Source organism: Peromyscus eremicus, chromosome 10 (assembly GCF_949786415.1).
Source record: "Peromyscus eremicus chromosome 10, PerEre_H2_v1, whole genome shotgun sequence".
Taxonomy (NCBI): Eukaryota; Metazoa; Chordata; class Mammalia; order Rodentia; family Cricetidae; genus Peromyscus; species Peromyscus eremicus.
Window position 1 is genome coordinate 39842674 of NC_081426.1, and position 17144 is coordinate 39859817.

The window sequence follows — 17144 nt, forward strand, 5'->3', positions numbered from 1 at the left end:
TAACAACAGAGTGAAAGAGGGTTAACAGGGGTTAATAAAGTCTATTCCAAACAAGTTAAGTTTAATGACTACTATAGAAATTAAACATACTGGTCACAACAAACAAATAAACAAAAAACAAGCAAGCAAACAAATCCCATGTCCAGTGTTCCAATGCTTCAGTAGCAGAAAGATGGATATAGTGAGTAAGGCCTAATACTCAACTAAAAACACCATTTCTGTGCTTGTTCTTGTCTACTGAGTATCTGCCAACAACACCCTTCCAAACATTGCTTTCTAAAGTCATCATCTTCAATTCTGCATGTACAAGACTCTAGATAAATGCAAACCAGTTATTGTTGACAACTATTTTTAAAAAGAGCTCAAAGACACAGAGCTATATCTTAACTAAAGCTTGCCTTTTGTTTTTATGAATACAGTTACTAAAAATCAAGTATCAAGGCTCTAATATGCTCATGATCTCTATTTTTTAGTCCTAGCTACTCAGAGGCTAAAGTAGGAGGCTAACAGTTCAGAGCCAGTGTGGGGAACATGAAAGATTCCTTTCTTATATTTAAAAAAGGGAGGGGGGAGTGGAATGGAGAGACAGGGGAGGGGAAGAAAAGAGAATAGGGAAAACAGAAGAGGACAGAAAAGGAAACAAATAGAAAACTTCTTAATAATAATAATAAAAAAAAAGGACACACACACTAACAATAAAAGAAAAAGGCCATGAATTTGAGAGGGTGGGGGCAGGGGCAGGGGTTAGAGGGAGGAAAGGGAACAAGGAAAATGATGTAATTATATTTTAATTTCTAAAAATAAAAAATTTAAAGTGATAAGAAATTTAAAAAAACTACAGTCCATAGAAAAATGACAGACTATTCCTCACTTCCTCACTAATGGTTACTGAACAGTGAAATCACTGGAGGATTTAATGGATGGTTTATCAGCTTGGGGGTTCTGATCTATAAAAAAAAGATTATAACCAAGCATCTCAATACAAAGCACATACCTTTCTCACTGGCTTTAGTACTTACGGAGTACAATAATTATCACTATGCTACTATAAGCATTTTTATTTCTTTAATTTCCTATACATTCTTAAAATGGTTCTTAAAAACCTCATTTAATTGTTTACTTACATGTTATCAAAACAAAAACAGTATCATTTTATTAAGTGGGTCATAGGATAAAGTTCAAAGATTATCATTTTAATTCTCAAATTGTGTCAATTCTGCCATCAATAGCCCTTTTTATTTTCTTTACTGAGCACTTCCTTAATTTTTAGGCACAAAAACATGCTCGAAAAGCCAGTTTACCTTGTGTTTTCCCTGAAGCCATGAAAACAAGCACTTTTCTAGGAGGCCTTGGTTTGTTTGTTTGTCTTGTTATACAAAAGAACTGTTGATATATTTCCATGTAATGGAAGTTCTGTGCTTCAATGATTATCTTCTATAACCCCTAAATACATATACACATTGTCACAGAAAGTGTGTGTCATGGACCTTTTATAAGCATGGATAACTTACTTGTTTCAATGTTTAGGGGCTGACAAGCCAACAAACTACAAAACAGTGTGAGTGGATTGTGGTTAAAATATACAGCTAGTCAGCAGAAAATATTAAACTATACCAAATAGTTCAGTTACATGAAAATTTAAAATGGTGAGATAGTTAATTTTCAAAACTAGTTGGTCACATTTAAAAAGGTCAGAATTGATAAAATTACAAGAATTTTACGTTCTTTGTATTAATAAATAACTAAAAAAGAGAAAGCTAGAATATAAGCAGTCTGAGACTCCAAAACTTAATTTAGATAATCCTTTAAAATGGAATTGCAGCTGTTTCATATTGCTAAATGAGATGTGAAAACTTCATGTTATAGCATCTGTAACAAAATACTACTTCTATGAAAACTGCATTGACATTCTGTTTACGTGACAGCAAGAAATTGAAAACTGTGGTTCTCTGTATAACTACTGAAAGAAGAGGCTTCCCTGGTAAAGGACAAGAGATGCAGCAGACTATGGTCAACATACAGAGAATAGGAGACCTGAGTGCTGAGCTCTACACAGGACATCTATACACCCTACCCTATAGCTGAGGGATACATAGATCACTTTCCATTTTAGCATGTATTAGATGTATGAAATGCTTTCATTATGACATTTTACCCATGTTTATAATGTACTTCCTAGTATCCTGTGATTACTGTAAGACCAAGGATTTCCAGTACACTTATACTTGGATGATGCAGAACCTGTGCTGGATGCAGAAATGTGATTTTCCACATTTAGATCCCTAGAAGGAATGCAAACTGCTGTTTTAGCCTGAAATGATTTGGGTGTCTCTAAATGTTTTTAATCTTTGGAAGACAGGAAAACAATCATATAGGTATAGTGTAATTGTTCATGTGGGAATGAATAACATCAGAAATAGTCGTTTATTTTTATCCTGTGACAGAAAACAAATTATGAATTATTATTATATAAAGTTAGTAACTTTTTAAGAATTCAAAAACAAAAGCAGAGTACATAATTACTGATCTCAAATAATTCAAGTAGACTCAAACTTGGACATTAGGTTTGGTCCAATCACTGCTAAATAGCCTATTTACATTAGATATATCTATTAATGTTTTAAAATTAATTTCTTCCTAACTTCAAAATGAGTTGTTTAAACTCTTATTTTAATTATTAACTAATACATTTCAGGGTGAAGTTCAGTAATCCCCAGGGAGAGAGTATACAACAGAGCTCTCTGATTGTTGAGCTGTGTTGCCTAACATGAGAAGTATCCACAGGACTAAAAACCTCAGTTCTTTAATCATTGCTGTTCCAAGTGCTGACCAGCAAACTGGCTGGAGGTTATTCTACTAAACACCAGATATAGACTATTTCAATCACGATTAATTGATTGAAATAAAAAATTCTATTTGGCCAGATATGGGAAGGGAGGAGGAGTTCTGAGTTCAGAGCCTGTCTTACTGGACCACACTGCCATACACTGAATTTGAAACGACTTTTTTCATTGTAGGGCTGCAACCATAAGGCTGATGGTTGAGCCAGGAGCCTGATCATGTACGGAGTTTTTTGTCATTGTGCCCCATCACAGAATTCAACTGTTCACCACCAAAACCCTTACATAGAATGTATTTATTGCCAGACCAGATGGGAAGTTTCATGTGAGAATCCATGTAACAATTCATTAAAAATCACAGAATCATGAACTCAAGATGTTTGATTTTCTATGGCTCACTTTTAAAGAAAGTCCTCAACAGACTGGACTATGTCTTCTCAGGTGAGGACAATACCAATTACTAAGTGGGAAAGAATCATGACTTCATCTGCTATTTGATTTTGTGACATCATAATTTCAGAGGCCCCAAATTTCTTTTGATCACAGGCTATCTCTGTAGAATTCATTTTACTATGCAGAGTAGTTGCTCTATTTTTAAATGTATCTATCCTTCTCAGTGAATACTCAGAGTAAAAAATATGCTATAAGGAAAAAAATTAAGTATCCCTTTATTTTGGTGAGGCAAGGAACACTTCTAGTCACCAATTTCAAATGTAAAAACTCAGTATCTAATTATCAAGACAGTACAAAGTCAGGCATGGCAGCTTAAGGCTTGTATTGTAATCCCAGTACTTGGGAAGCTAAAACAGGCCATAAAGTGAACTCTGGACTAGTGTGAGACTCTTTTCTCCAACAACAACAAAAAGACATAATACAGAGCATACATAGAAAAAAAAAACTTGGTTCTTTCTCCATTTTGTATCTCTCCTACAAATTTAGTTGTCTTGTAAAATAAGACTAATGCTTATCCAGGAAGACTTACCCCATGCCATCCCTCACTGAAGGTGAAGGAAAAACCTGCAGATTTACTCTTATTTACATAAGATACAGAGTAAGATAGAATAATATAGAATAAGAATCCAACACTTAAAGAGAACTGGTGTCATTAAATTTGAATTTTAAAGAGCTGGCCACAGAATTCATCTGATAAAAACAAGCTAGTGGGCTTGATTTTACTGGTCCCATTGATGATCTCATGGTAATTCTCTCAGTGCTGTTCACTTAGAGCACTGCCAAATGGTGGTAGAGCTCAGCCCCAAAGAGGAGTGCACTGTGAACCATTTCAGTTGGCCCATGATTCTGGCTGACATAAAGAAAAATTTAAGACACAAAGTACTGCTGAGATCCTTAAAAGGCATATGGTTATCTTCCGTACAACAGCATGCCAATTAACTTAGTGCTTTCAAATGCCCGACAGCTGGGACTGACTAACCTACAAAGTGATGGCTTTTTGCTTAGACATATCACACCATGATTTTCAGAAAAGTGTAAGAAAAAAGGAGACCAGTATGAAACAGGGTAAGAGAAGTCCAGTTCCCACCCCTCAGAGAGTGAATGAAGGGCAATGATGTATTTTAATTTTTGAGACAGGCTGTCCCTACCTGTCCTGGTGCTCCCTTTGTAGACCAGGCTGGACTCAAACTCACTGAGATCTGCACACCTTTGCCTCCCGACTGCAGGGATTAAAGGAGCACACCACCACATCCAGCTAGTTTTAGTTTTAATTTTAGTTAAAAGAATAGCTACTGTCTAGTCCTTCTATCTGCTTTAATAGAACACTGTGGAGTGTTGTTTTATCAAGAAAATTTATTTATCATGACTGCTTGCAGATTACTGTCTGATGAGGGCCTGCTTCCTTACTCTTTTGTCTGTGCTCTGAAAAGATACAGGGGCAACAGAACACTTTGGGTCTCTTCTATACAGGCCCTAAGTCTACTCTTGAGGACTCAGAACTCACAATCTGCCACCTTCCAAAGGTCCTACTTATCACATTCCACACAGGGATTAGATTACAGCATTTGAATTTGGTGTTGGTAGTAAGGAGGGCCATACTGTAGGCATAGAGTAAGAATCTGGAAAGAAATTCTGGCAAATAATACAATTAAGCCAAACAGTGAAACCCACAGCTTTTTTTTTTTTTTTTTTTGGAGACAGGGTTTCTCTGTGCAGCTTTGCGCCTTTCCTAGAACTCACTCTGTAGCCCAAACTGGCCTCGAACTCACAGAGATCCACCTGCCTCTGCCTCCCGAGTGCTGTGGTTAAAGGCGTGCGCCACCACCGCCTGGCACCCATAGCTTTTTTTTTTTATTAAGAAATTTTTTATTCATTTTACATACCAATCACAGATCTCTGTCTTCCGTCCTCCCACCCCTCCAGCCTTCTCCCACTGACCCCCCCCCCCCATTCCCTCCTACAAAAAGGTAAGGCCTCCTATGAAGAGTCAGCAGAGCCTGGTACATTCAGTAGAGGCAGGTCCAAGCCCCTCCCCCTGCCTCAAGGCTGTGTAAGGTGTCCCACCATAGGTAGTGGGCTCCAAAAAGCCAGCTCATGCGCCAGGGATGGATCCTGATCCTACTACTAGAGGACCTCTTAAGCAGGTCAAGCTACACAACTGTCTCCTTATGCAGAGGGCCTAGTCCAGTCCCATGGGGGCTCTACAGCTGTTGGTCTAAAGTTCATGAGTTCCCACTAGTTTGGTTTGGCAGTCTCTGTAGGTTTCCCCATCATGATCTTGATGACCCTTGCTCATAGAATTCCTCTCCTCTCCCAGAGCGAGAAACCCACAGCTTTAACAAAGAAAGACCCATAAGATCATCCCCTTAGGATGAAATGCAGTGATCTGAAAACATTTCCTGGACAGCAGGAGGGAGGTTAGTGTGGCAGCACAGGTTGCACATCTTCAAGCTCTAGCTGTTAGCACAGCATTTGGTCAATAGAGGTTAACTGGCCTCTTTTTCCTTGAACCATCAAAAGATGTGTCTTCAGCGCTTCAAGGTATTCTGCTTACTGAAGAATAGATTTCCCCATTAAACTTAATTTCCTTTGTGTTCTGTCTTCATAAATAAATGTTTTCATAGCAGTGAGTCAGTATCCATCATGGTGAAGTATGCTTTCAAAGAAATTTGATGTTCCATCATGAATTATTTGCTCTACAAATAACTCCATTTGCCAAATGTCAGTAAAATTCTCAGCTTTCTATTAAAATTTAAGCCACTCCATCGTGTAAATACAAATAGAAGCTCATCACCTTCACAGCTGTCATCAAAAGCTGGGCAGAGTCCACAGGGTGCCCAGACCAAGCCTGTAGGTGGGAGGATGGGTTGACTATCCTGTACAGTTTCACGTGTTACTACTTGTAGAAGACTTACTTGCACAAGATCAAACCAGCCAAAATCCCAGCATGGATGGGAAAGAATTCACAAAGGCCCACCCCTAGCTGAGAAGTTATTGGCAACTGATGGCTGCTGGAAGAGGGAAAGGTTTTTTTTTTTTTCTTTTTTTTTGGGGGGGGGGGCCCTGGAGAGCGTCTCCATGTTCTTATTAGATGAACATATGTTATACCCATGAGCATACAGGTGATACTAAGTAGAATCAAATAGTTAAGGAAAGAAAAAAGAGAGCACATAAAACTGAAAGGGGAAAGTGGGGAGGGGAAGACAGAAGAGGAAATGGAGGGGAAAGAATGGGGAATGAATTTGATCAAAACATATCATATACATGAATTAAATACATGAAACAAATAAACAAACAAAAAGACACCGAATTCTCATACTCAGAACTAACCTTTAAAAAATATTTGGGGTTGGAGAGATGGCTCAGGGGTTAGGAGCACTGACTGCTCTTCCAGAGGACCCCGGTTCAATTTCCAGCACCCACATGACAGCTCACAACTGTCTGTAACTCCCGTTACAGGAGATCTGACACATTCACACAAACACACATAAAAATAAGATTAAATTTAAAAAAAAAAAAAAAAAAAGCCAGGCGGTGGTGGCGCATGCCTTTAATCCCAGCACTCGGGAGAGGCAGAGCCAGGCGGATCTTTGTGAGTTCAAGGCCAGCCTGGGCTACCAAGTGAGTTCCAGGAAAGGTGCAAAGCTACACAGAGAAACCCTGTCTCGAAAAACCAAAAAAAAAAAAAAAAAAAAAAAAAAAATTGAAATCAAAGACTGATTCAGTGGCTGGCTGATACACTCTACTGTAAGAAAACAATTGAGTTATCATAGTGTATGAAGAAAACTACCAGGGGAAAGAAACAGCTAATTCCCCAAGACAGTCCTCCCTTTCATTCTGCATTTTAGGGCACATGAAGCATTTGAGTTGTTGGCTAATGTCTTTACCATCAAGTTAAAGTCTCATTAAGTTTTTAAAATTCTATACTAGAACTTTACAGGGATTATTTGTAAGGGCAACAAAAGTTTTCTGTTTTATGCCTTGATAAAATATTTCTATTAAAACAACTAACTGTGACATTGGTTTTACTATAAAGCTTACTTAACTATCTTGGGTATATTCAATGACGACTAACCACTAATACCAACTTAAAAGTATACAAACCAATAATGAATATTGTAGGTTACTTAAAAACACTTAAAAGTTCCATGAAAAGCATGAAATATAAAAAGGAAAACGGAAAGAAAAATCAGATAAGAAGACTCCTAAGAATGAATATTGTAGGTTACTTAAAAACACTTAAAAGTTCCATGAAAAGCATGAAATATAAAAAGGAAAACGGAAAGAAAAATCAGACAAGAAGACTCCTAAGATTTGCAGCTATACTAAGAAGCCCAAAAAAGACAGTTTCCACAGTATCTTCTAATATCCATCAACTTTGTGGCAGGAAAACTGAATATGAAACCATGAGTTTCCATTTAAAACCAAATTAATTATACTCTGGAAAACAATAAATACAGCAAAAGCTTTAAGACTTCTGAATACATCCTAACAAAGAAGGGAAATAATGAACAGGAAATGACTTCTATATCAACATATTTTTAAAAAGGATTTATTTTCTTTTTAGTTATCTGTATGCTGTGTCTATTTGGGGGTGTGTGCACGTGAGTTTGGGTGCCCATGGAGGTCAGAAGAGAGCGGCTGTCTCCAGGAGTTATAGTTCCATGGAGTTGGTTGTGAGCTGCTGGACAGGAGTACTAAGAACACAGTTCCTGTCCTCTGCAAGAACAGCAGGTGCTTGTAAGCACCAAAGCATCTCTATAGCACCTATCATCTCAGAAAGGGTTTGTTGTTTTTATTTTTGAGATTGTAATCTAATTCTATTTCTCCCTTCATTTTCCTCCCTCCAAACACTCCTGTATACCCACCTCCTTCAAATTCATGGCCTCTTTTTTCATTGTTATTGCACATATATACAGTATTTATACACAAACACACCCCCCTAAATATTGCCTGCTGAGTTCATATAATGTTACTTGTATGTATGTTATCAGGGCTGACCATTTGGGTACTGCACAACCAATTGGTGTGCTCTTCCCTGGGGAAGACCACCTCAGCCACTTCCAGCTTTCCTCAGTTAACTGCAGCTCTATGTAGGGTTGAGGCCTGATGGGCTTTTACCTACCCAGTATGACATGTTATTATTTTTTTTAAATCAGACTTCTACTTTACCGGCCTGGCCTAACAGTCTTGCACTGCAGTGTTACATATGATATTCTTCTAAAGCTTTGAGTCATATTCCTGCAAACATCATAGATGAGGACATAGCACACAAACATTTGTTTGTTTGTCTGAAGACAGGGTTTCTCTGTACAGCCCTGGCTGTCCTGAAACTTGCTCTGTAGACCAGGGTGGTCTTGAATTCAGAGATATACCTCCCTCTGCCTCCTGAGTGCTAGAATTAAAGGTGTGCACCACCACCGCCCAGCTACTGTACACACTTATTTTTTTTTAAAAGACATTATTTTATAACTAAAATGTTTATTATTTAAATTGTATATAAGTTGAATGACTGGCACAATAACCCTTTTTACCTACTGTAGATTCCACACCCTTAGATTCAAGGTATGGCTCAAAAACATTCATGACAAAATTATACCAAACATGTACAGATATGTTTCTTATCATTATTTCCCAACAACAGTTTGTAGGAAGTAAATAAGGGGAAGAATATATGCGGGTTATACGCACATATTATAGCACTTTATTTTATGAGACATGAGCAGGTAGGAAGTTTTTTATCTTCAGGGTCCTATACCCAATCTCTCATGGATATCAGGAAATAATTTCCTTCCCTCTTCCATTTTTCTCTCTCTCTAGCTATAAAGAGGCATACACAATACAGCTTTATAAATGGTTAAAATAGCACGCAACATATTAGGCATTACTTATTACATAAAGGACTAAAATAAGGTATCAAAAAATGTTCTGCCTCTAAAGTTCAAAGTTTACAAAGATTAATACTCTCAAATGACATTACTTTGCAGTCAATTATTTTAATTATTTATTTAATTAAATTTTTTAATTTAATTATTCTTAAAACTCTCTTAAATATCCTACAAGTATAGTTACATTATTTAAATTCTACAACCTAAAAAATTACTGTACATTATGAAACACATTTTCAAAACATGAGGATTGTACTCTATTTACAGAAATCACTATAGTTTATGTGGAATGTAGAACCTAAAGCTAGTAACAGTTAATTCATTTATCACCCATTTCGTGGTCCCTATCAGGTGGATTACAGCTTGGTAGAAGAGTGAAAAAATAACATGATCTAGATTTTAATTAGTTACTTTATGTTCCATTTTTTATATGTAATGGTTTAGGAAATCCAGTATATTTAATTTTGTGTGGTAGTAATATAAACAGGCCAAGTCTCTGAGAAAAAGAGGACATTTCCTCCTTCACAGATGATTTTAAATGTATGAGAAAAGAGGAATATAAAATGGCATGAATGTGAGAGGATTTCAGTTGCCTTTGATGCTAGTACTAAGCAGCAAAACATAGGCAAATGTTTTTTAATATGGTAATTATGCCTTTGCACTAAAATTAAAATTAGTGTCAATTTAAAAAAACTATTATTTTTTTAAAAATTCATTTTCAAATTAGAACAAAGGGAACGGAGTGGACATGACAAAGTTAGTTATAAGAAGTATCTAGTAGTAGGTGTCTTTTCAACACAACTGGGTATATCAGTTAGCTATGCAAAGAGCTGTAGAGGTGGTTGTCTGTACTTCATTCACCCCTGAAGCACTGCCCTAGAAGGCAGCAGGTAACTTTTAGCTACCTGTGCCCCCCCCCCAAACCCCCGGCTCAGGGCGTGGCCAAGAAAGGGACCCCTTAAGAGGGGAAATGCTTACGTGATCGCTTTTTTGGCTACCTCATGATCCTGGATGCTGGACTGCAGACCAAGTCAGAGTTCTCTAGAGAACCGTGTTAGACTGTGCCTCACCTCTCCTGGATCCTATAACCGATCCCTTTGCTGGCTGTAAGTTTACCCAAAATAAACCTCTTTGACTATCAGATAAACTATGTGGAATTGGCTCGTTAATTACCACTTTAAAGAACCCAATACACATAGGTTTTAAACCCTACCATTTCCTGGGAAATTGGGAGAGGAAAAATCCATTCACTCACACATCATAACTTGATGTGCTTAACACAGGGAAAGAATTAAATAAAACATGGCATCAAAGAGTTCATAGTTTAACAGAAGACAGATAAGCTAAAGCATAACATGGAAATGAAAAGCACTATAAAGAGATCAAACAGTGTAGGAAAGGGGATGTAGAAGAGTTGAAAATGAATACATAAAACTCGTGTGTCACACATAATGCCTCCTATGTGTCAATGTGGGCTCTACCTAGAAAGATGTATATAGGAATATGAGCTTGCGGACACTCAGGACCAGAGACTCAAGAGATGACTCAGCAGTTAAAGGAGTTGAAGGAGTGCTTGCTGCTCTTGCAGAGGACCAGAGCTTAGTTCCCAGCACCCATGTTAGGCAGTTTACACCACCTGTTAACTCTAGCTCTTCTGGCCTCTGTGGACACTTGCACACATAAACATAGAGATATAATACACAACTACACATAAAGCTTAAAACAATCAGGACTAACAACAGATTTTTTTTTTTTTAACAAATCAAAAATGAGAGCTTGTAGCTACAAAATTAGGTAAGATTCTGCAATGAAAACAGACAAAATTAAAAGGAGGCTGAAGTTCTAGGAGAGAACATTTCATGGATGAATTTGGAATAACGGAAAAAGCTGGGCCAATAAGAAGACTCAGTGAAGAAGTGCATTTGCCACCAAGCCTGATGACCTAAATTTGATCCCCACGATCAACATGGTGGAAGGAGGGACCTGCTCCTGCAAGCTGTCCCCCAACCCCACCCCCCGCCGCCCATACACATGGTAGCACAAATGCACTCATAAACATACAATAAATCATTATATTTTTTTCTAAGAGGAAGAATTTCTTTACTCCAATGTATTCATTCTCTCTCCATTTCTTCATTGAATTCAGCCCAGGAGGAAAACGGCAGAGAGAAAAAGACAAACAAGTGTTCAGAGAACAAAGAAACAAGAAGGAAGCATGCAGTAAAAACTCAGGGAACCACGTGTTCCTGAGGGGAGGAGGGATTAACAGTCAAACACTTCAAGGTTGAAGCAGTCCAAGGTGGACACTTGGTTCTGGAAATTAAAGGTTCATGGCTGGAGATGTAGCTCAGAATAGTGCTTGCCTCATATGCTCAAGGCCCTTGGTTTAGTTCCCACCACTATACAAAAGTAAATTATAAAAAAGGTAGAAAGAAATTAAGGGGTATAGTGGGCATCTTATGGTTGTTCTTTTAAGGTTACCTCTGTACTGTATAGTATCTAAAGTCTCTTGTTTTTAGCCCCCATCTTACTTTTCAGAGATTCCAAGTGTATCACTATAAACACACACACACACACACACACACACACACACACACACACACACACACACAAAGTTCTTCAACTGACAACAACGTATGATGAAAATAAGATGAAAAATCTTTTCATGAACATAACTGAATGTGAATAGTAGTATATGGGTTATTTTATTGCAATAAAATAGTTTCTTGAAAGTGAAAGTGCAGACCATATAAAGGAAATTTAAAATATGATACAACTATATCACAAATGAACACCATGGAAAGAAATTTTATGGCCTAAATGAGTCATGTCAATTTAACTTAACATGAAGATGCCTAAATTTAGATAAAGGTCATACAAGCATAAAAATAACTAAATTCTTAAGAAATCACATAATATGTATTAATTCTAACCCATCCTCAATGAACTGACTTTATATTTATTTCATGCTATAGTATAGAGCTTCAAGAGTATGAATAGAAAAGATATAGAGAACTTTATATGTAAATTTGGCTATTATTAAATTTAAGGGAAATATGTCGATTAGTAGAGCTTTCAAACAACCAATCAAACCCATCATTAATCATTTTTTTTCTTGAGGGACCATATACCATATCAGAATAATAGTTAAATGTTTGCTAGGGATAGATATATGGGAGTAAAAAGCAAAGCAGGAAAAAAATTGATGAGATATTTTCATTTTATTATATATCTACCATTATGACCCAACTACTATGTACATCATACAATTTAGGCAAGATTAATTTTTAAAAAGAGCAGCATATTCCATATTCTGGAACCATATAGCAATGATTTTCATACTTTAGGTGATCAGAGAATGTGAACCTAAAATCTAGAATATAGTTTAGTTTACATGGTAACATTTGACAAGGTCATATATAGCTACAGGATTATGTTAATATACATAAAAACCCTGATTTCATGCATATATGTGTAATACATATATTATACATATGCTATTCTTAAATAAAGCCTAAGAAATAAAAAAGTAAAAGAAACATAAAAACTGACTAAGGGATATTAGGACTATAGCTCATTGGCAGACTGCTTGCCTAATATAGGTAAGGCCTTGGGTTTGTATCCTAGCACTACATGAGCAAAACAAATGGAAACCAGGGATTGATATTCATACCATATATAGTAATACTTAACTACAAATAGTAAAAGCAAACTGTATACATATAGGTGCTAAATAATTTACTTCTTTAAATAAAACAAATGAAGCACTAACACTAGTACATGCTTAGAGAAACATATAATTGAACATCATTTATCTTATTATTTACTCATTCATTTAAGAAATATTTTCTTAGAGGGGGCTTTAATTAGGGAGGAGGGAGAAAGATTAGGAGGAAGGAGGTAAAAATGTCAGTAAGGGTGTCAGAAAAAGTCACAAGGAATCACATCTAAGTTTATAAATGATACATGTAAATCTGTGCATAGATATACAGTTTAAATGAAATTTTTACGTCACGCTCCCCACAAGAGCCAGACTATCTCATAAACCCCCCTAACACCAGGCATGAGAAGCTCCTATTGAGTTGTCCAAGAGAATCACCAAACATAGGCTGTTGCTATTGTCCATGGTTCCCCCCAAGAGCTTGAAGGTAAGTCCCTACTGCTGAAGACAACATGTACTATGGACACAGGACCCAGAGGATCTGAGCTGGCTCTGACCCAAAAGACTTCTCCCTGAGGACTAGCATTCAGGGTACCAAAGGTGACATGCAAGCTTCCAAGGGAGGGAAGCAACAAGTAGTCCCACTCTGCTATCATGCCTATTAAGTACAACAATGACCAACATAGCATGGTATCTCTAAGGGTACAATAGTGGCATACATAGCTTGGTGGTAACCAACAGCTCTTTAACTGGACTTAAGGCCCATTGAACAAGGGGAAAGTCATGGTTGGTACTGGAAACCTAGCCATGAATCTTGAAGGAAAACTGAGAACCTATAACTTCTACTTTACTAAATCAGCATAATCCCTAACTACATTCTAGATATTTATCCTTATACACATAGATAAGTGTACTTCTTACCCTTCATTGAAGAAACTTCTCTTTGTAATAGATGGAAACCATTACAGAAAACTACAACTGATCAAAATGCAGAGTTGTGAAGTCCAGTCCCAACTGATACAACACAATTCCTACACCTAAGGCTCAGGGATCATTATGGAAGAGGGAGTGAGAAGAGCCAGAGGTTAGCTGTGAAATTTCATCTCCTAGAAATGTCAGAAAAGCCACATGTCTCATCAACATGGCCTGAACAAGGACAGTACCAATAGACAGGCTAATATAGAAGAGAGAATCTTGTGGGGCCTCAGCTCTAGATAAAAAATAAATAAACAAATCCCTATAGGTAACTAAGAAATACTGGGAGTAGATAATAGTCTTCTATAAGGAAGAGTGCCCAAATTGGCTACCCAATACCATGTCAGTCACAGAACCTCTCTTTTAACACTGTTTTAGAATCAGAGGAGGTGGACACTGCAATAATCTGAAACAGAAGTGACTCTCTGGGCTTGATTGAGTCTTTCAACTTGTGGCCTCCAGCTGGTGGTACCGTTGAGGGAAGCTGTGGGACCAGACTGACGGAAATGAGGCTTACAGGCCAGCTTTTGGTACTATACTTTGCTGGCTGCTGTGCAAGGAGCTGTGCCTCACATTCCTACAGAGAACTCTGAAAGCTGGAGCTATTTAAGCCTTCGTGCCTTCCCCACCATGAAGGACTGAAATCTTCCGAAATAGTGAGTCAAAATAAGCCTTCCCTCTCTTAAGTAGTTCTGTCACTGAAATGAGAAGAGTGACTAACACAGGCTTTAAATGCTCAATCTTAATTGGTGACATTATTAATCCAAATAATAATAGCTTACATTTATCATTAACATAACCCTCAAGATTCTATGCTAGAAAATACAATAAATAAATTAGAATAGAATATAAAATTTTACTTTACATTTTGACCAGATGATCAGTATAAACCTGTTGCTCAAATTAAGTAGCCAAATATTAATACTACTGCTGTCAATATCCAGAATACCTAAAAATGATCAAATTAAGGAATGTTTCAGAAAACAAAAGCTTCATCAATATCTTAACTGCTACTCCAAAGATTTATGTATTTCCTGTCTTTAAAAACATATTTATTACTTGTTATTTCAAAGTATAGTTAATTACATTTTTAAAAGCAAGAAATCAATTAGTTAACAGAGTTAATATCATTAAAAGGTATTCTTTTCTATCCTCATTCTGGTCAAACCAGACTGAAAATTTCTAAAATGGTTCTTTCTGTTCTGAAGGAAAATAGTCAAACAATAATAAAAACCTAGCTAAATCCAGAAAATGGTGATATACTAAAAATAACGGAATTATCAAAGGAATAAGGCAAAAGTACTATACTAGTAAGAATCTTTCATTTAAATTCTCTGTAATCTCTCAAACGATCATGAAGAAAACAAGAAATTCCCAAATGGAGAGGTCACTAAATACCCAGCAACACTCACCCAACTATTGGTAGGAGACCTCTTGGAGACCCAGATGCTTGAATCAGCTGAAATAGTACCAAGTTTTTACCGATTACTCTTAACAAGGCAATGGAGCATAGGCTAACTCCATACTACAACAAACTGAAAGCTATTAATTAATATTGACAACTCTACTTACTACCATTTTAAATGACTCAAAGGAAGAATAAGGAATAATGATTTCCAGTGTAAACCAAACTATACTCTGTGTTAACTTTAATCCTTAGAGATACAAGACCGAAAATCATGTATGATAAACACACTGACAGAATAGTTTTTCTAAATTAGCGTGTTACAAATCTTAAAGAAAATGCATCACATACTTTAACATTGGGTCCCAGTAAAAATTATGAAGAAATATACTTTTTTGAGATAATACAAATTCTCCAACACTGTTTTAGTAACACACAAGCAAAGGCCTTTTGTGTTGTTGTTGTTGTTATTTCAGTGTTTTTAAAATATAGCTTTTGAGGCCTTTTAATTATATTAAGTGATTTTTGTAATCAGGATTCTCATAACTGAATCCAAAAAACTTCAAAGAGTTAACAACTAAATGAAAGACTCAAAGATGAACAATATTTTTAATATACTATTTATATTTTTAAAATATGAAGTTATCAACTTAGCCGAAAATATATACTGGAACCTAACTTTAAAGAGGAGTAAAATAGAATCAATGCCAAGGTAAGAAGAATAGGGCAGTGTTTTCTCAATCTCTAGAAGTTGAAGAGAAAGGTAACCTCATCCCACACAAACCCAAATGTTCCTTTCTCCAAACATTCACATGGGGTTGAAGAAAGACAATGTATAGCCACGGGAATGGCTAGGTAGAAAACATGGAAGACCCTATACTTTTCCCAAGTCGTTTAAACACAAAAACTGCTTTTGTCTTATAGATATGTGTCAAGTATGGGAATAAGTGAAACAAGAGCCATTTGGTTGAAATACGTCAGACAGACAAAAACAGAACAGACTTTTTAATGTCAAGCATGCATACTTAAGCTGACATTAAAGCAGTATGAGATACATTATTAGGGATAGGTCTGCAATATAATGTATCTATAACTTCATCATCATCCAACAATTTTTAAGACTTGAGAATAGCAATAAAATAATGAAAGTCAGAAGCACAAAAATATTTTGAAAGGTACCTATGAAGGAGAAATTTGAGAATAGAATGTTGAAAATAAATAGCTAGCACAAAAGAACTGATAATCTTATTGGCCCTATAAAGACAAAGAAAGAAGTAGTTAAGAATAAGTAGAGACTGACAGATAAAAAAAGTCTTCCATGAGAAAAATTCAAACATTGCAAAATTTTAAATTACAAAGCAAAGCATGCCAGTATTACCTTTCTTTCGAAAGAGTGCATTTAGGTAATTTTCTGCTTGGCATTCAATCTTATCAGTGTGGGACTGGCCCTGAGATGATAGCTCCTCTGTTGGCGTTGACTGTGAAGAATCAAGAGATGGTATACAATCCTAAAATTACAAGAAAGTAACATACCTAATTACTTTTCATTTAAACCTGAGTTCCAAGTAAATATATCAAAATTGTTTCAACGTTCAGTTGTTCTGCCTTTTATAAAATATCAAATTATACCCAAAGAATATAAAATCTGATAGGATTCAGGAAAAAACAAATATACTTCTAACAGGGGTCAAAATAGCCTTACCAAAATTATGGTAAAATAGGTGTGTGCTGGGACGTGAGGGTGAGGGTGGGCAGGCACTGGTGAAAATTTTACTCTATGCATGCCAGTGAAGTAATCCTGCCAGAGGTTTAACAAAACAGATGAGCTTAAAAGATTCTTCTCATCACAACAGATAAGGAACCAGAGTTTCTCACCACAAAGAAGATGCTGGTTACACACATCTATGTCCTCTATATAGTAG

General features: G+C 36.4%; 1 protein-coding gene across 6 annotated transcripts in view; it reads right to left on the reverse strand.

Moving 5' to 3' along the window:
* Lcorl (ligand dependent nuclear receptor corepressor like) overlaps positions 1-17144 on the reverse strand; it is a 166819-nt gene that overhangs the window by 74068 nt on the left and 75607 nt on the right. For all 6 annotated transcript variants that reach the window (XM_059275857.1, XM_059275856.1, XM_059275852.1 and 3 more), the window contains one exon: positions 16601-16730. In XM_059275857.1, the coding sequence (XP_059131840.1) occupies positions 16601-16730 (130 nt within the window). The remainder of the gene's footprint in view (positions 1-16600; positions 16731-17144) is intronic.